Source organism: Monodelphis domestica, chromosome 2, assembly GCF_027887165.1.
Source record: "Monodelphis domestica isolate mMonDom1 chromosome 2, mMonDom1.pri, whole genome shotgun sequence".
Lineage (NCBI taxonomy): Eukaryota > Metazoa > Chordata > Mammalia > Didelphimorphia > Didelphidae > Monodelphis > Monodelphis domestica.
In genome coordinates this window covers 8831110-8850593 of record NC_077228.1, presented here as the reverse complement: position 1 = coordinate 8850593, position 19484 = coordinate 8831110, and the positions used below count along the sequence as shown (strand labels likewise).

The 19484-nt window shown below is 49.4% G+C and overlaps 1 protein-coding gene across 1 annotated transcript in view; it reads right to left on the bottom strand.

The window, feature by feature from the left end:
* Positions 1 to 19484, bottom strand: part of WLS (Wnt ligand secretion mediator) — a 130488-nt gene that overhangs the window by 30600 nt on the left and 80404 nt on the right. The window contains exons 3-8 of the mRNA XM_001364526.4: positions 17584 to 17708; positions 8926 to 9087; positions 7366 to 7502; positions 3858 to 4026; positions 1972 to 2069; positions 669 to 732 (exon numbers count right to left, since the gene is read on the bottom strand). Coding sequence (XP_001364563.1) covers positions 669 to 732; positions 1972 to 2069; positions 3858 to 4026; positions 7366 to 7502; positions 8926 to 9087; positions 17584 to 17708 — 755 coding nt within the window. The remainder of the gene's footprint in view (positions 1 to 668; positions 733 to 1971; positions 2070 to 3857; positions 4027 to 7365; positions 7503 to 8925; positions 9088 to 17583; positions 17709 to 19484) is intronic.

Genomic DNA, 19484 nt, shown 5'->3' with positions numbered 1-19484 from the left:
GGATCCAAGATTTAAGGCTGAAAGTTATTCTAGCTTCTTCTTAATAAATGAGGAAACTGAGGCAATCGGAGGCCAAATCACTCCACCCAACAGTAACCATGTATTAAGCATCTACTGTGTGCCAGGCACTGGGCTAAGCTCTGGGGAGGCAAAAAGAGACCCAGGACAAGTCCCTGCCCTTGAGGCGCTGACCATGGAATGGGGAGACAACCTGGAAACAAGCTATAGACGGGGAATAGGAAATAATTAAGAGAAGAAAGGCTGAACAGTCGGCCAATGGTCTTCTGGGTGGTAAACAGCAGAGCCAGGGCTTGGCCCAGGGTCCTCTGCATGGACCGATGTTCCCATGACCTTTGGCAAGTGAAGGCCCCTCTGAGCCTCAGTTTCCTCATCCATTAAGCAGGGAGGCTGGGTGGGAGGACAGGACTCTCCAGCCGTCTGGTCCCATGAGCCTGTGTTCTGGCCGGCTGGGAGCTAAGGGGAGCCGCTGCAAGCCTCCTTCTGGAGGGAAGGCACGACACGCGCTCATCTCTTGCCTGGCCGGTTCTGCCTCAAAGGCTGCCATTCACATCTCCAATGACTTTCCTTCCTCCCTGCCTTTTCATTGGCCGGGGAGAGGGCAGCCGGCCATGGCCCCGGGGGAGGGACGGAGAGACAAGGAAGGATACGGCCAGCTCGGTGCCCACATCTGTGGTCCAGATGCTGTAGAAGGGGTTGGTCAGCTGCACCCCTCTGCAAAGAGAAAGAGGGAGTTATAGGACGATCAAAGGCAACAACTCCGCCATGTTTTCTTAACTTTGCAGCATGGCTGGGCTGGTGGGCAGGAAGGGGGGAAGGAAGCTAATGGCCAGGTGGCCAGCTCAGCAGATAGAGCCAGGTCCTGGGTTCAGATCTGGCCTCGGACACTTTCTGGCTTAGTGACCCTAGACAAGTCACTTAACCCTGATTGTCTAGCCCTCACTGCTCTTCTGCCTTAGAACCAATACACAGTTTTGGTTCTAAGTCAGAGGGTGATGGATAAGGAAAAAAACAAACAGGTAAGCAAAGAATAAAATGCCAAAAGCAGAAAGTCATTCAAAGGCTGCTTCCCTGGGTTTGGCCCAGGATGATGCAGGACACTCGGGAGGGGGTAGCTCTGAAGGCAGCTCTGGGACGACGTTCCACCCCCAAACACCTCCGATTGTCTCTTGGTTTTCAAACGACTCTCCTCGGTTGCCTGTGTCTGTGTGGGTGCTACTGCCTTCCCCCAAGCCCCAACAGCATCTGCCTGAGCACAGAGATGCATGGCATGAAGGGGCTGTTTGTTTACCACCCCTAGAACAGCACCTGGCACAGCCCAGGGAACACCACCTGAGGCTCAGACAGTCATGATGCTGGAGCTAAAAGGGACCCTTCCCCCATCCTGTCCACCCCCACCTCATTTTACAGATAGGGAAACTGAGGCCCAGAGAACCCAAAAGAGACTGAAGAGCCCATGATCCTAGAACCCCAGAGTCAGGAAACCTTGCTGTCCCTCTTGTCCAAGTCCTTCTGATGCAGTGGAAAGAATGAATACAGTAGTTGGTATGAGTAGACCTGGGTTCGAATACCAGCCTCACCATCTACTTCTTCATATAACACTGTACAAATCATTTAACCACTATAGGGTTCAATTTCCTTATCAGGAAAAAGGAGAGGTTGGACTCCAGTTTTCAATCTGTGATCTTATGTTTCTGGGCTTCTAGGATGGTTAATCTTAGGGCCTCAGTTTCCCCATCTGTAAAATGGGGGGAGTAGGCTCTGAGGTCTCATCTATCTCCAGATCCTGAATTGTTTAACTTGCACAGGATCACCCAAAGGTGGGATTTGAACCCAGCTCCTGGGCCCCAGAGCTAAAGGGCTTCCCAGCTGCCCAGCCCAGGACAGTGGAGCCCAGAGTGAAGTCCAAGTCCTCGATGGCCACCACAAATTGAAGATCAGATGCTCACTAACCTCTCACACATGTCAAATATGAAGAGGCAGAAGGAGCCAACAGCGATGGGCCCCACCTGTTTCCAGTAGCCAGAGATGTGGTTCCGTTCATTCTGATCCTGAGGAGAACCAGAGAGAGAAATGAGGGGGACTTGGGGGGGGGCAGAGGAGGGGCTCCGAGCAGGTGCTTTCTCATTCTAGCCAAGGCTGCCCTCCCTGGTGTTCTGCACCAACACAAGCTGCCCATGTAACAGGGAAGGACCAATGATCTAGCCGAGTCTCTGTCATCGTCCTTAGAGGGAAGGTCATGAGATGGCCAGATTTCTGATGCTGGACCCCAAAGGCCATGCAGAGCAATACAGGACAGGACTTGGAACCAGGAAGATCTGGGTTCCAATCCTGCCTCTGATACTAGTAAGCTTTGTGACTCCAGGCAAGCCTCTTAATCTCTGTGATTCAGTTTCGTCATCTGTAAGATGGAGATAATAATAGCAAGAGAGCCTGCCTGGCGAGGCTGTTAGGAGGATTAAATGAGATGAGAGAGGCAGAATCATCCCCTCCAACTCCTAAATCTGGGGGGAAACAGACTGAGGAAGAGAAACAAGAACAGGAGAGAGACAGCATCAGAGGGAGAGGGAGGACAAGAGAGAAGGGGGGGGTGGTGAGAGAGAGGAGAGACAGAGAGACAGAGAGAGAGAGAGAGGGAAAGAGAGACGGGAAGGGGGAAACAGAGAGAGACAGCGACGGAGAGAGAGGGAGAGAAAGAGAGGGAGAGACAGAGAGAGACAGTGAGGGAAAGAGAGACGGGAAGGGGGAAACAGAGAGAGACAGCGACGGAGAGAGAGGGAGAGAGAGGGAGAGAAAGAGAGGGAGAGACAGAGAGAGACAGAGAGAGTAAAATACAGAATAAAACATATTTGTAAAAAGATGCTCAGACTTCCCAGGAAACCTTTCCTGATGCCTCCAGTTCCTTGTTCCCCCTCTTCCAAAAGACCTTATATTTAATGATTTTACCTCGGATGGGACATTTGAGACAAAGGCAATCTAGTCTAACACTCTCACTCTTCAGAGGAGAAAAGACTTGACCAAGGTGATCCAGCTACTGAGGGGCTGAGCTGGGATATGAACAGCTGAGTGCTCCTGACTCCCAGGTGCTGGAGAATCTGGACTGCTGATCCTCTGGGAGGCACGGAGCAGGAGTCCCAGCCCTGGCCACCAACCCCGGGAATCTAGGATGCCACTGGTGCTGGGAACTGCTGGTGAGAAAACTTCCTTTCTCAATGAAGGAGGGCAGAAAACACTAAACAAGATCATTAAGTCAGACATGACTGAAATGACTGAACAACATTCCCATTTTATAGATGAGGAAACTGAGGCAGACAGTGGTAAAGAGACTTGCCTAGAGACCACTGGCTGGTCTGTGTCTGAGGTTGGTCCCCCTGTCTCTAGGCCTAGCTCTCTGTGTACCATGGCACCCCCTCGCTGCCTCAATCTCAAAGGAAGCAACAGCTCTCGCTGAACAGGATTGTTGTGAGGTTCAGATGAGATCACGTATGTAAGGCTCTTTGCAAGTTTTAAAGTGAATGTAAATGACAGCTAGTATTATTGTTAACCCCCACATTTCACAGATAGAGAAACTGAGTCCTGGAGATGGGAAACACCCCCCTAGGGTGACAGCCAGGAAGGTTCAGGGACAGAGTTTGAACCTGGGTCCTGTGACACCTAATGCAGGACTCTTTCCACCCTCCCACTGTGACCCATGGTGGTGAGCCTCTTTTTCCTTCTATTTACAGTCCAGGGATAAATGAAGAGCTCATTCTGGTTCAAGCCAACCTCCAAACAGCATGGCCGAAGGCTGGCAGTCTAGACAAGGAAGCCTGGCTCTGGGGAATCCTCAGCACTCTTACCATCATGTGCTCACCACAGAAGATAATCCAGAAGGAAAGAAGCATGGCGTAGAAGATCCCCTGTCGGATGTCCCCGAAGAGCAACATCCAGGTCCAGTCAAAGCCAATGGAAAACCACTCCACCGGGACATTGATGAACGTCATGGAGATCCCCAGGGCGAAGATGACCCTTGAGAGGGAGAGGAAGTTGGAAACACCTTCATCTCTCTGGGCAAGAGGAGATTCCTTCTACAAAATCCATTTTAGTGTCCTTTTTTTAAACATTCCCACTTTTCTGCATGCCTCCCTTTCCCTCCCCTGCCTGAGAGCTATCTACGGCAATAAAGAAGGAGGCCAGGGCTGAGCTTCCCCCAGCAGGTGCTGTCAAGGACCAGGTTCTGGGTCACTGAGCCAGGCACCTGGTCAGCAGTCAGCTGATGTGTCCAGGAGTCCAGCCTGGACTGATAGAAGTCAAGAGTCTGATGGTTGTGGCGATGGTAACTGGCATTCGATGCCCCTTGCACCCTGGGTCTTGTCTGAGTGCACTCCTGACCAAATGGCCTCATCTACATCAGGAAGGGCCCCCAGCTCTGAGAAGCTCCTACTGCCTTTCGCTAGCCCTCTCGCTGACCGTCAGCTGGCAAACGGTTAAACGAGTTGGGGTGTAGAAGTGTAACTCAATATTACTATGCTCAGCATCAAGGGATACGACGATGAATGCAGGGAAAATTAGAAGACTTACAGGATTTGATGCAAAGTGAAATGAGCAGAACCAAGAAAATGTAGAAATGATGAATACCATGAAATGGAAAAGGATATGAACATCAGAATTGAAACAGAATTCTGGGAAATGGCACGTCCAAGCCTGGTCCCAATGAAGAGACCCGTAAAAGCCCTTCTTCCCTCTCTGAAAAAGTGGGGAGGGGAGGGCTCTGGGCATGGACAAGGGCACACAGCAGGTTTTTCAGCAGATTGATTCGTCTTTCTTTTTAACAATTCTTTCACTCTAGCACTGGACAGCTCTCTGGGAGGGAGAGGGAAAGAGAGCTAGTGGGAAATGTAGATTTTAAAGTTTAAAAAAAGAACAATAAAATGCATTTTTTTAATTCACTGAAAAAATCTGAGGGATTCAGTGGTCCATACCCACAGCCCTCCCCTCCCCACTTGGCATGAAGTGGGCTCATTCTGGAAGTCTTGTTCAATCCAAGAAATAAATGTGGAGGGGGCAGCTGGGTAGCTCAGTGGATGGAGAGCCAGGCCTAGAGATGGGAGGTCCTGGGTTCAAATGTGACCTCAGCCACTTCCTAGCTGTGTGACCCTGGGCAAATCACTTGACCCCCATTGCCTACCCTTACCACTCTTCTGCCTTGGAGCCAATACACAGTATTGACTCCAAGACAGAAGGTAAGGGTTTAAAAAAAAAAGAAAGAAATGTGGAGACAGAACAGGAGTTTCCCTCCTCCTAAGGCAGCCAAGGCTCTACTCCTCACTGAGCTCAAAGGGACGGCATTTCATCTGCATTCCTCTCCGTACTGTCCTATAAGTCAGGGCCATCTTAGGGCCACCTTCTCCAGGAAGCTTTCCCTGATCTTCTGAGGTCAAAGGGACCTCGAAGGTCCTGCAAATCTTACAGCACGCTGCCTCTGTCTTGTTTGATCTGACACCATACTCCTCTGGAAAGAAGTCCACTGCCCCATTCAACTGAAAATTCCTCGAGTCCCCAGTGACTGTGTCACTGTCTTGTTCATCCTGCTACCACACCTGGCACCTAACACTGAGACTGGTACGGAGTACATTCCTGTTCTTACCAGGGCACAGACCCAATTATGTCACTCCTCTGCTAAAACCAACAAATGAAAAACCTCAATCCTTTAACTTCTCATTGTGGTCCCTGAATCCAAACTCCTAAGAATGGCATTCAAGGCCCTCTCACCATCTGGACCCTCTGGATCATTTCCAACCATACCTCATTCCTCTCACTTGTCCTATGCTCAGGCCAAACTATTTTCTGTCCCCATCTAGGGTAGAGAGGCAGTGTGGTATAGTGGACACAACACTGCATCTGGAATCAAGGAAGACCTGATTTAGATACATGTGAGCTGTGTGACCCTGGGCAAGTCACTGCTCTCTGGGGGCCTGTTTCCTCATCAGTAAAATGGGGAGTCTGAACCCAATAGTCCCTACGGTCTGTCTAGCTGGTTTCTGATTCCAAAACTTTGATTCTTTCTCTGAAGAATGGTCACCCCACATCTCTGACCTATCAAATTCCCATCCTTTAAAGCCCACCAGAAATGGTGCCTCTTCCAGAAGGGATCCAGGATCTCCTTGACAAGCTCCCTGAAGCCTGGCCTACCTGGCATCATTGGAGACCCCATAGGGTAGCTTTGGGGCAGCTCTCACTGAGACGAAGCTGTTCAAGCCATCAGGCCTAATCTGTCCCTTTCTAATCCCTCCCCCTGCCCTCTTTGGAGAGAACTGCCATATCTCCCAAGTCTCTCCTTCTCCAGGGCACCCATTCCAGAGAGATCACTAGGATGCACAAGCCTGGCATCGGGAGGACTCGTCTTCATGAGTCCAAATCCAGTCTCAAACACTCACTGTGTGACCCTGGGCAAGTCACTTCACCCTGTTTGCCTCAGTTTCCTCATCTATAAAATGAGCTGGAGAATTAATTGGCAAACTACTCTGGTATCTGCCAAGGAAACCCCAAAGGGATTCTTGAAGAGTTGGACGAGACCAAAACAACTAAATGACAACAAATATCCCGAGTGGCTTCACACAACTATCAAGTGGTATGTCCTAATGCAAGCAGAGTGGGTGACTCAGTCCCTCTCTGGGTGCTCCCTGAGAGCAGATTCTGTGTCTCATCCAAACTCCACATCTTCTTCCTCCCTCCATACCTACTGCAGCACCTGCAAACAGTGGGTGCTTAATAAGTGTTGGCTCAATCGTGGCCTAGTGCCCCCTCAAGAGGCCCAGAAGAGCTCCTGGCACAGATTCTCTAAGTTGAACATTAGCAACAGAAACAAGCCATCTCGGAGAAGCGAGTGTATGGGACAGACATCCCAGAGTCCCAGGCAGATGGGGCAGGGACCCACCTTTCAGGAACCTTCCTCTGGTAGTCAGGTAGTCAAAAGCCTGGGTGTTTCCAGGGCTCTGAGGGAAATGCTGATACGCCGTTGCCAGGCTCTTTGGACAGAAGAGGAAACTGAGGCAGGCTCCCTCTTAATTTAAGAAGAGCCAGAGGGGCCAGGAGTCTTGCTGAGGGTTCCACAGCAAGTGAGGATCAAAGTGGGGAGTCTGATCGAGGCCTATCTTGACCCCAAAGCCCAAACACTGTACACTCCCTGGTCCCTGGTCCCAGACACACATAGCCACATGGACAAGGGAGAGGAGAGGGCAGAACCCCTTCTGAGAGCATCCCCTGCCCCAGACAAATCCCTCAGAGGCTGTCTGCCAAGGAGACAGGAGGGTGCTGGGTGGAGGGATGCCATGCTCCATTGGGGTGGAATTCAATATGGCGACTCACTTCTCCAGCAGGACCGGAGGGCGCGTCATCATGGTGATCCGGCGCCAGTACCACACCATGATGATGAAGATGCTGGGCGTGAGGAAGGTTTTCATGGCGAACCACACCTTGGTGAAGCCTCCGTTTTGATGGATCCCCTGAAGAGAAATCAGATTAGCAAGCGACACTCATTGGTTTTCTTCCCTTTTTTAACCCCTTCCCTTCCATCTTAGAATTAATACTAAGTATTGGTTTCAAGGCAGAAGAGCGGCAAGGGCTAGGCAATGAGGGTGAATGACTTGTCCAGGGTCACCCAGCTGGGAAGTGTCTGAGGCCACACTTGAACCCAGGACCACCTAGGCTAGCTCTCTATCCACTGAACCACCCAACTTCCCTTAAGCGACTGATTTTCAAGAGGCCAACGGTTGATTTTTGTGCCACGAGGAGAGAAAGCCTCACCTGAAAAATGCCAGTTCAGGTCTTTCTGACTCCATCACATGAGATGGCAGAGTCAGGAAGGAAGGTCTGGGGGTGAATCGTGCCACAGACACTCACTAGGTGTTTGACCTTCTATGGGCCTCAGTTTCCCCATTTGGAGGAAGGCGGCTGGATTCAGTGGTCTCTTAGGTCCCTACCAGCTCCAGATCGAGTCTATGAGTCTCCTCTGTGGAATGCCCAGGCTGAGGTTGGCAGCCGCTGGGTTGGAAGGCCTGGGCAGACAACCTGGTAGATTGGGAGCTCTAGAGTTGGCAAACCAAGCCACTGCTGAAGAGTAATGCAGCCACCACCCATCCTCCCAGGCCCATATGCAGCAACTCTGATGGGTGCCAGTTATGGCCAAACTGCCAGAATGAGCAGGGCTGGAGGGTTACAGTGATCATCTAGCCTACCCTCTGCCCATTTTACAGAGAAGGAAACTGAGGCCCAGAGAGAGGCTGTCCAAGGTCATAAAGGTAATAAATGGCAGAAGCAGATCTTTGACTTCAAAGTCAGCAGTCTCTCCCTTGCACCAGGTCCCAGATACTTTAGAAAACAGCAGCCAACAGCGACTCTACACACAGTAGGCATCTGTGGCCTGTCCTGGCCCAGCTAGTGTGAATACCAGATCCCACAAAGTGCTCACATTGTTGAAATTCATCCTACCAGTTACCACTGACCTGGACCCAGTGCCTGAATTTGACAGAAGCGTAACTTTGAACAGGGCAAACATGAACAGACGCAAATTCCCTTGGAGCTAGGGGCCATTATTATCCGCATTTTATTGATGGGAAAACTGAGGCAGGGCTTAAGTGGTTTGTCCATTCACCCTGCTAGGAAATAGCTGAGGCCAGATTTGAACTGGTGTCTTCCAGACTCCAGGTCAGGTATTCTGGGCACTGTATCACCTAGCTCCCAACCCCTTAGAAGTAGGTAGCAGGTATGATTGTTCCCATTTTTCTGGTGAGGTAAGTGAAGTGCGTTCGTTGAGTTAAATGGCCAGTCTTCTGTTAACATATACCATGCATTTGGGATGTTTCATGGGAAGTTTGCAGGGCTCATCAGCAACAAGACTCCCAAAATGGGCGCCTGCGCCACACTCACCACCAAGCGGATATCCTTGATCTCCCCGATCCCAACATTGATTTTCTTTTTTTCATTCACGGGCAGCCGGATGTTGAAGAGATAATACTTGTGAGCCACAGTCCCGATTTCCATGAAAGGGAGAACATCACATTCGTAGTAACGGCCCTCGTGCTCCGGAATCTGGAGGGAAAGCATGGTGAGGGAAAAGGCAAGGCCAACATCTCTAAGTGCCCCAATGCCCCCATGCTGCTCCCCAGCTCACACCCAGCTCTGATCATTCTTGCAGAGGCGATTACAGAGCTGGAAGGAACCTTCCATGCAGTCTAGACCAACTTTCATCTAAACTAGCATCTCTCCCCAACCCTGAGTCTCCAACCTCTCCAACCTCTGTGATCCTGGGCAGGGCACCACCTCCCTCGCCACTTTTCTCCCCTCTAAATGAGGCTGGATGAGCTGACCACTCGCTAGGTCTGCGTCTGTGATCCTACTGCCCTGATCCATTGGTCATCCAGCTTGTGATTGAAATCCTCTGGAGGAAGGGGAAGGACCCATCACCTCCTGAGGCAGCTCTAATGACTAGGAAATGTCCCCATCAGGAGCCCAAATCTGCCTCTGCACCTTCCACGATTGATCTGTTCATGGGAAGCCACGAAGTTCAAACAAGGCTTCCCAGGGGATCCCAAGGGCATTCCAAAGAGCCGGAAAAGGGAAGAGTGTGGAAAATGTGTGTTGCCTGGATCCATTTCTACCCAATGGGCATTTACTGAGGACCTATTCCATGCCAGATGCTGTGGAAACAAAGGTAAAGATGGTCGTCTTTGCCCTCAAGATCTACAAGATTTGACCATGTCAACCCTCAAGGGCCAACCTGGAAAACAAAGGGTGGATGAACCCTGCCTCGTCATTAAAACCCAGGTAGGCTATTACACACACAGGCACAGAGTCTTTGAGGGTGTCTAGCCAAACCTGCACCCTCCCACTTGGTCATCCATCCTGTGCTTGGAGACCAACCTTGTAAGGGAAGCTCATTACCTCCCAAGGTGACCCAGAACAATCTGGATGGCTCTAGTGGTGAAGTCCTGCCTCCTACCAGGCCCAAACTTGCCTTTTTGCAGCAAGCTGCCCTCCTGCACACCATTCCTAATTCAAACCAGACACCTCTCATCCCTCAAGGTGACAGCCATTCCAATGCCTGGTGACGCCACCCCAATTCCTCCAACCCAGCCTCAACGGACACAGTGAACTCTCGGTCCTTCCCCAGTCTTTGAGATTCTCTGCTGGATACACACAGTAGGTGGTTCATAAAAACTCACCGACTCACACTCTCACAGAATTTGAGTAGCTGTAAAGCCTTCAGGGGGCCCAGGATACCCAAGGAATCTCTGCTAGAATCTATAGGCCCTTGAGGGTTGACATGGTCAAATCTTGTAGATCCTACTGCCCTGATCCATTGGTCATCCAATTTGTGATTGAAATCCTCTGGAGGAAGGGGAAGGACCCATCACCTCCTGAGGCAGCTCTAATGACTAGGAAATGTCCCCATCAGGGCAAGCGACCATCCAGCCTCCGCCTGAACCAGGACGTCTGGAAGCAAGTGGTTCCCCTTTGGAACAGCTCTAACACTTGGGAAGTTGTCTCAGCACTGAGTCTAAATTGGGTTGGGTTGGGTTGGATCTCGGCATCAAAGCCCTTGGCATAGCCTTTCCAGCCAGTCTGTGGAGGGCTTTGAATGGCAGGCTGAAGAATGTAGATTTTATTGGAGGGGTAATGGGGAGCTGCTGAAAGCTCTGGAACAGGGGAGTGCCATCCAATGCCTTGGGCAGGTCAACAGTCTCTAAAGCTTCTAGCCAGTGTTTACTGGCTGAAGAGGGTCACAATGCTTGATCGGGGCTAGTCACTTTCATGGTTCTGGCCTAAGTGGGAAAATACAAAAGTCTCTTCGGAAGCACAAGTACAGCCCAGCTCCTTGCCACGGAATGGAGAATAACGTTATGTGGACAGATGGGTGGACAGGCCTGGAGATGTGGCAGTGGGGAATTCAGATGGTAAGAAAGTCAGGAATGAAAGTTCTGCCCAGGAAGTCAGATGTTTCCTCTAAAGTCTCTCTCTGATGACATGTTAGCAGCCCACTCCATTCTGGGCAAGATGGCGGGTGGGAGCCAGAAGAAGAGCTCTGGCTGAGAATTACGCTGCCTGGGGAGAGAGATGAGAGAGAGAGAGAGAGAGAGAGAGAGAAAGAGAGAGAGAGGGAGGGAGGGAGAGAGAGAGAGAGAGAGAGAAAGAGAGAGAGAGAGAGAGAGAGGGAGGGAGGGAGGGAGAGAGAGAGAGAGAGACAGAGATGGCAGATAGACAGAGACAGGGAGAGGGGAGAAGGAGAAGGAGAAATAGAACTTGACTGGACTCCAGTATCCCCTCAAAATCGATCACACCTTCCCAACATCTCCCATATCTATTCCCTTTTCTCTACGCCCAGGGCAGCTCCAGCCCCCATCACCTTTCACTCAGATAGCTCCAACTCCCAACTAGAGCTTCCTGTCTCTCTCCTCACTCATCCATCCTCCATCCAACATTCCTACAGCACATGTCTGACATGCTCCAGGTCAAAGATCTCCTATAGCTCCCAACTGCTTCTCACACTAACTATGGGCTCCTCACCTTGTCCTTTAAAACTTGTTTACAGCCTGGCTCCTACCTTTTTCTCTAGGCAGGTTCTATTCTGGAGCCAAACTGGTCTACTTGGTATTTCCCAGAATTTGCTGCCTCCAGGCCTGGATTGTGTATCTTTTCTCCCCAGAGCCCTGGAGGCACCACTCCCTACAGGAAGTCCTTTCTTGGTATGCCCACAGCTCAGCCCCAAGCCTGATATGGGGTTGTGGTTCAGGCATTTTGTAGTCCTGTTGGACTCTTTGTGACTCTATTTGGGGTTTTCTTGGCAAAGATACTGGAGGTTTGCCACTTCCTTCTCCAGTTCATTTTATAGATGGGGAAATAGAGGCAAACAGAGTTAAGGGACTTGCCCAACGTCACAGAACTAGCAAGTGCCTGAGACCAGATCTGAACTCAGGAAGACGAGTCTTCCTGTTTCCCGGCCCAGCACTCTATCCGCCATATTGCCTGGCTGCCTCGGTAATCAATGGGGACTTCCCGACAGAGGATGGAGGCCTTGAATGGATTTTAGAAATCGTCTAGTAGGATCCTCTCATTTTGCAGATGAGAGAAGTTCATCAGCCAGGAAATCAGTGGCAGAGCTGGGACATGGCCTTTGGTCCAGTGCTCTCACCTCATCACCAAAGGGATGGGGCTCTGACCCAGGAGGGCTCATGGTAGAATCCCAGTCGGGCCAGCTCCTGGCATTGTGGTCTTGACCAAGTCACTCTCTCATTCTGAATCTCTGTTTCCCTGGGAGCAAAATGCTGGAAGGAAGACTGGATCATGTCAAAGGAGTCTTCCATACGGGAATTTTTGAGAATGATTCTGCTTTGGCTGGGGCACAGCCTACATGAAGCACAATATTGCAGAATCCCAGCACTTTGGAGGTGAAAAGAGTGTCTGGTGGCCTTCTGGGCCAACTCCTTCATTTTCTAGAAAATGACCTAAGGGCCAGAGGGGCCAGGCAACTCACTCAAGATCTCAAAGCTAATTTTGAAGAGAATTAAGATTAGAATCCACTGTCTTGACGCTTAGCTCTGTACTCCTTATACCATCTGAGGATGAGCAGTGGGGGAATTCAGTAAAAAAACAAGGGGTTTGGCGTCTGAGGACATGGGTTCAAATTATGGGATCTTGGGGGAAATGGCCAACCCTGTCTAGGCCTTGGCTTCTTCATATGTAAAATGATGGATTCTATTCTACTGGGGATCCTTTCATGTACCATCTGGCCTATGTGCCTAGCCAAAGAAGTCTCTCTTTACTCGCAGATAGTCACCAGTCTGTAGATTCAGGACTAGACGTGGTAGCCACGGTTCCTCCCAACTCTTACCCTACTAGCTGAGGTTAAATGGCACAGGGCCAATGGCAGATCCCCGGAGCTTTCCCTTGGAGACCTCTTTCCAAGCTGACAGGGAATCACTTGTGATTATTCTTAGGGTCAATCAATCACCGAGGATTCTCCTGGCCTCTACTTTGTGCCAAACCCTGGGCCAGGCCAGTAGAATGAAGTAATCTGTCCTCTCCAAGGTTACATCAAAGCAGGGGAATCCACAACTGTAGCTATAAAACAGCCTCTTCATAGAAGAGAGAATCAATAAAAATAAATAATGCCTGACGTTTATACAGCACTCTGAGATGTCCAAAACTCCTTATATTTTCAATTCTAGGAATATTTATTAAGTATCTGCTCTGTGGCAGGAACTGCAAACTCATCGATGTATATCATCTCATCTGATTGACAACTCTGTGAGGGAGGGAGATGCTATTATACTTTTTCATAAATGAACAAACTGACAGAGGTGATATGACTTGTCTGGGGCAGGATTTGAACTCAGACCTCCATGATTCAAAGCCTGACACTCTGTAAACTGTACCACCTAGCTACCTACCTTGTATGCAGGAGTTCAATACAAGGTGATCGGGGAGGAATAGATCAAGAAAGCTCCATGTAGATAATTAAGCTTAAGCTGCCTCTTCAAAGAAGAGAGGGACTTTAGGGGCTTTCTTTAGATTGGACTGATTTGCCATTTCCTCAGGAAGATGGATTTTCCTGACAGCAGAGCTGGCACTATCTACCGCATTACCCAGCTGCCCTGGCACACGACAGGGTTAATAGATGCCCACTGACCAGCTGACAGAGGACAGAGGTTTGGAATGGACTTTGGAAATCACCTTGTAGGACCCCCCCCCAACTTTGCAGGTGAGTTATCTAAGAGAGAGATACAGAGTGAAAGAGGGAGGGAGGAGGAAGAGGCTGCATTCCAGACAAGTGAAGAAGCCACTGAATGCAAAGGAAATGGTGCCACGGGTGAGGAACAGGGAAGAGGCCAGTTCAGCCGGAGAATGGACAAAGAGAATAAATTGGGGGCCAGAACTGGAAGAGTTCAGAATCTAGGGCACGAGGGAGTCATCGGAGTTTGCTCAGCAGGAGAAAAACAGTCAGATCTTTCCTTAGAAAAGACTCTTTTTCAGCAGTGTCTGGGATGGGCTGGAGCAGGTGCAGACTTGGAGCAGGGACCCCAGTGAGAAGGCCATCGCCATCATCTGCGCAAGAGGTGAGGAGGACCCGAATGAAGACGGTGGCTGTGTGGATGGAGAAGAGGAGGCGGCGGACGAAAGATTTTGTGAAGGAAGAATCAGCAAGATGGAGCCCCAAACTGGAGAATGGGGTGAGGGAGAGTGTCATAAACAGTGATGGTATGAACCCGAGAGAAGGACAATTAGTGGTGCCTTTCCTAGAAATTGGAAGGTGGGTTTAGGGGAAAAGATGAGTTCTCTTGAGATCTCTGGGACATCCATGCTGAGATATCTGTAAGGAGGTTGGTAGGGTTGGTCTGGGGAAAGGCAAGGGCTGGACAGAGTTTGGAGAGAACAGCAGAGATGATGATCAAATCCAGCATCGCTGACAATGACACTGAGAAAAAGAACACCAAAAGGAGAAGTGGGATCGGAACACAAGTCGTGGGCAACAGGCCCAGTTAGGGTTGAGAAAATGGCTGATGAGTCAACAAAGAAGACTAAGAAGGGGCAGTGAGACAGTAGGAGGAGAACTAAGAGAAAGTAATGCTGTGAAATCTCAGAGAGGAGAGAAGATCCCAGAGGAAAGGGTGGTCACCAGTAGGTAGGGGCGAAGCCTCCCATGTCAAGAACAGAAGCGAGTGACTCAGTCACCTCTCCGTAAATGATCGCCCGATTAGCTCAAATCCATCATCATCATGGAGGAGTGCCATAAGTACTGGCCTTAAAACCAGAAAGCCAGGGGGCAGCTGGGTAGTACAGTGGATTGAGAACCAGTCCTAGAGACGGGAGGTCCTGGGTTCAAATCTGGCCTCAGTCACGTCCCAGCTGTGTGACCCTGGGCAAGTCACTTGACCCCCATTGCCTAGCCCTTACCACTCTTCTGCCTTGGAGCCAATACACAGTATTGACTCCAAGAAGGAAGGTAAGGGTTAAAAAAAAAAACAGAAAGCCCTGAGTTCAAGTCCTACCTCTAGCATACCTCCTAGCACTCAGGTCCAGTGATATCAAATTCAAATAGAAATGAGGACCGCTGATCCCCACCTACTCAGAGATCCGTGTGGGTCACATAGTGCCTTAGTTTTAAAATGGAATGCCATCCATGTTTTATTGTATATCTACTTATCTGATTAAGTCCCCCATTGGGAGTGTTGGGGCGCCTTGCTTTAGGCAGCCATCCTGGAGGTTCTTTACCTTCCTCCATGTCTAAGGCCTTGGTAGGAGTCGGATGGAGCCTCTGGACCGCTTCCCAGAAGGATGTTTTGGAATGTGCGAGGCAAAATGCACGGGATTGCAAAGGAAGTCAATGATGTTAAAATGCAGTCATCACTGAAGCTGCAAAGATGTTGGGAGAAGGCGCTTCTTGGCCCGGGACAGGCGCAGCCCCGACTCCTTCGCCCTGAATTCTGGCAGATTTGGGGGCCGCCTGCTTGGCCAAGAGGACGCCCAAGCAAATTCAGCCCACTCAGGGGAGATTTCCAAGTGGAACCTAGATTTCGCCAAAGTGCTTCGCTGCCGGGTTCAGAAAGGAGCGCTCCCCAGCCTCCTGACGAGCAGCTAATTAGGACAAACTACAGCAGGTGGTGAGGACAGAGCTTCTTTCCTTAGCAGGCCCCTTCCACGGGGCCCAGCGCGCCGGAGCCATCTCTGATTGCGGCTCTGACACCCAGGCCTAAATTTAAATTGCCATCACGGGGGACAGATTCAGTGATTCATTTTCTTCACACCTTTCAGAGTCTGAAGGCTTCGCTGAAGGGAGCCGCAGACCCCACAGATAATTAAGGAGCAGATAATTAAGGCGCAGCCTTGGCAAGCGCTTGTTCTAGGCACCTTTGCTTAACTCCCTCCTCCTCCTCCTCCTCCTCCTCCTCCTCCTTTCCAGCCCTGGATAAATACTCTGGAAATCGAGAAGAATCTGAAAATTCACGAGCCGAGCCCGACTGACTCTTATTCCGTTATTGTTGTCATTTTAAATTATAATGAAAAAGCAAACCAACACACGAGCCCAAGGCTTAAATTGCTCAAATGGTCAACCATGAGGCCTGCTCTGAACCGCCCCAAGCTAGCTGTCCCCTTCCTTGTAATCATGGGGAGGATTTTCTCCCTTCCTTGACTAAGCTCCAAGATGGGGCTGCAGGAAAGGTGGGCTCCGGCTCTTTTCCTCCCGCACCCAAAGCCCCCACTGCCTCTGCTATATTGTTGCCCTCAGGCACACGTGGAATCTTGGCTTTGCTACTGGCCACTTGTGGGCCCTGGGCAAGCTCCCAGGCCTCTCTTTGCAGGAAGTGAAAGGGTTGGACTGGATGGCCACCGGGGTCCCTTCCAGCTCCTGAACTTTGAGCTGATGACTCATGAGGCTCTCACCAACAGGAAACCCTACTTTCTTTTCCCCAAATCAAGAGGGAGGCAACATGGCATATTGTGTCCAAACTAATTTCAGATATTTACTAATGGTATGATCCTGGGCAAGTCACTTAACCTCTTTCTCGTCTCCCTCATCGGTACAGTGAAAAGGCTGGACTCAGTGGCTCCAGAGGTCCCTTCCAGTTCCAAAATGATGTTCCTATGATTCAGAGGACTTTGTCCATGCTCTGTTCACTCCCCCCTCCCCCCAGGATATAAATTCCACAAGGGCAGGCGCCATTTTGTTTTTTTCTCCTTCTGGAATGGTCTTATCTCTATAGTAGAGCAAATGGAGGGTCAAGCCCTAACTCCGGCATGTACACTGGCTATGTGACGCTAGCTAGGCAAGACCCTTGGCTTTCCAGGGTCCCCAGGGAGCTCTCTTGAACAGAGAAGATTCCAGTTTGTATTGGTAGATGGAACTTCCATGTTGAGAATGCCCTCCAATCAAGGAATCCAAGATTCAGTCCAAGAAAGGACAAAACCAACAACACCCCACCCGGAGGCCTTGGCTTCACGAGGAATCTGGGGAATGTTGGCTGCCAAATACACAACTATGACATCCGAGCTAGTCAAAGCAGAAGCTACAAAAGCCAGTCCACCCAGAAGGGCTCCAAAGCAGTCGCCATCTTGGCTTCTTTGGGGAGTCAGACTTCTTTTGGCTTGGCTTGGTGGAACTCCCCCACCCCATTTCTTATTCTTTATTTTAAGAAAAAGACCACAAAGGTCACATGAGAGCCAAGAGCAGCAAGTCAGATGCTTTTTCCAAAAAAGTTTGTGGAATTCAGCCTTTCCCACGGCCTTCTGACTCCATCAGCTTCTGAGGACCGAGATTGTTTTGGGCTCTTTTTTGTATCTCTGGGTACCTGGCATAGCACCTCATAAATGCTTGCTGCTTAAGTATCTGAGTTAAGATTTGAACTCGGGTCTTCCTCCCAAACATAGCACAGTGTCTGGAGCATACTAGGTATTTAATTAATGCTCCTAACTAAGTGACTGTTTGAAACCATGTCCTGCTCCATTGAACAGCCTCTATAGGTCACTTCTGTATCCCAAACAAGAAAATTCCTCCCTAAATCTGGGATTGAGAAAGAAATTCTACCCTACCTTGGGGGAGGTGAAGGTGCATTTGAGTTTCCGGGGGACTCTCTCGTGGGTCATTTCTGTCCATTCAGCCAACATATCATCACGATAAGCCAAGGAGACATCAAGGGAGACTTCTGCATTGTCTCCTGCAAGGAAAATGGGTTTAAATCATTTAATTCAATTCATTCAACATTCTTAAGTTCCTACTAGGTATGTGCCCAGATACTGTGCCAAGCAACTGATTTACAAAAGGTCACCAAAGCATGCCCAGAGATGGGAGGTCCTAGGTTCAAATTTGGCCTCAGATATTTCCTAGCTGTGTGACCCTGGACAAGTCACCTAACCCCCATTGCCTAGCCCTGAGAACCAATACACTGTGGAAGGTAAGGGCTCAAAAACAAACAAATAAATAAACAAATGAATAAATAAATAAATAAATGAACAGATAGATTAATTAATTAATTGATGAGTGAATGTTTAAAAGGTCACCAAAGCAGATAAAGAATCTGACTGTGCATCCAAAGGGAATCAAAGAAAGGAGCAGGAAATGAGGTCTTTCTAACACAGGGGCCACAAAAGGTCTGAACCTTCCAGTTAGATCAGCATCCATCCTTGATCCCTTCATTTGATGAGACATCCACCAACATCATTTGAATGACATCTGATGTAGTTGAGAGAGAAAGAAGAGAAAGAGAAGAAACAAGAGAGAGAGAGAGTAGATACAGAGAGATATGATAGACAGACTGAGAGACAAAAAGAAGAGAGTGAGACATTTAGCTGCTCTCAGCCTCAGTTTCCCATCTGTAAAATGGGGATAAATAATACTTCTCTCATAAGCTTGTTGTGAGGCTCAAACCAGAGATGGTAGGAAAAGTGTAATAGAGATGTCAGATGGCTGTATTTCTTCCCCCTAGACTGGAAGCCCTCTAAAAGTAGGGGCGATTTATTGTGCTTGGCCCCCTCAGGACTTCCCACATAATAGGTATTTAAGAATACTGGCTAAATGTGATTGTCTTTGCATCCCTCACATCAAGGAAAGTATCTTGTGCATTAGCTGGGATGGGGTAGAACAGGATTCTCTTGGTGCAGGGAGTCTCCCTCTTCCAATGAGATCAGCACCTACTATGTCTTAAAGAGTCACCCAGAGGTACAATCGAATATAAAGGACTTCTCTACTAGTAACAATACAATGATCCAGGACAATCCTGAAGGACTTATGAGAAAGAACACTATCCACATCCAGAGGAAGAACTGTGGGAGCGGAAACACAGAGGAAAAACAACTGCTTGATCACATGGGTCAGTGGGGATATGAATGGGGATGGAGACTCTAAATGAATATCCAAATTCAAATATCAATAATATGGAAATAGGTCTTGATCAGTGACACATATAAAACACAGTGGAATTGTGCGTTGGCTGTGGGAGGGGGTGGGAGGAAGGGAGGGAAAGAGCATGAATCTTGGAACCATGGAAAAATATTCTAAATTAACTAATTAAATAAAACTTTTTCAAGATAAAAAAAAAGAGTCACCCAGGAGGCTGAGAAACTTATAGCCAAGAGTTGTGGAGAATATAGGACATAGTTCTGTGGGAATCATTTTGCAAACTCTCCAGCCCCACATCTGTGGTAGGGAGGAGGATGTGCAACTCTTCCACACTGTGAAGTCTGGATTCCACTCCTCCCAAATCAAACCTACATTCCTGGTAAGGGAGATTCCCTTCATGCCAATGGGGGGGGGGGGGCACCTCGACATTCCCTAGAGCAGCTGGCAGAATCCTTGCTGCCATTTTGGATTCTCCTCTTTACTCTCCCCAACTCGGGTCACTGTCTCCCTGCTCTGGATACTTCCTGTTTGACTCAGTCATGTCCATGTCAGCTTTGCCATTAGAATATGAGCTTCTTGAGGGCAGGAATGGAAT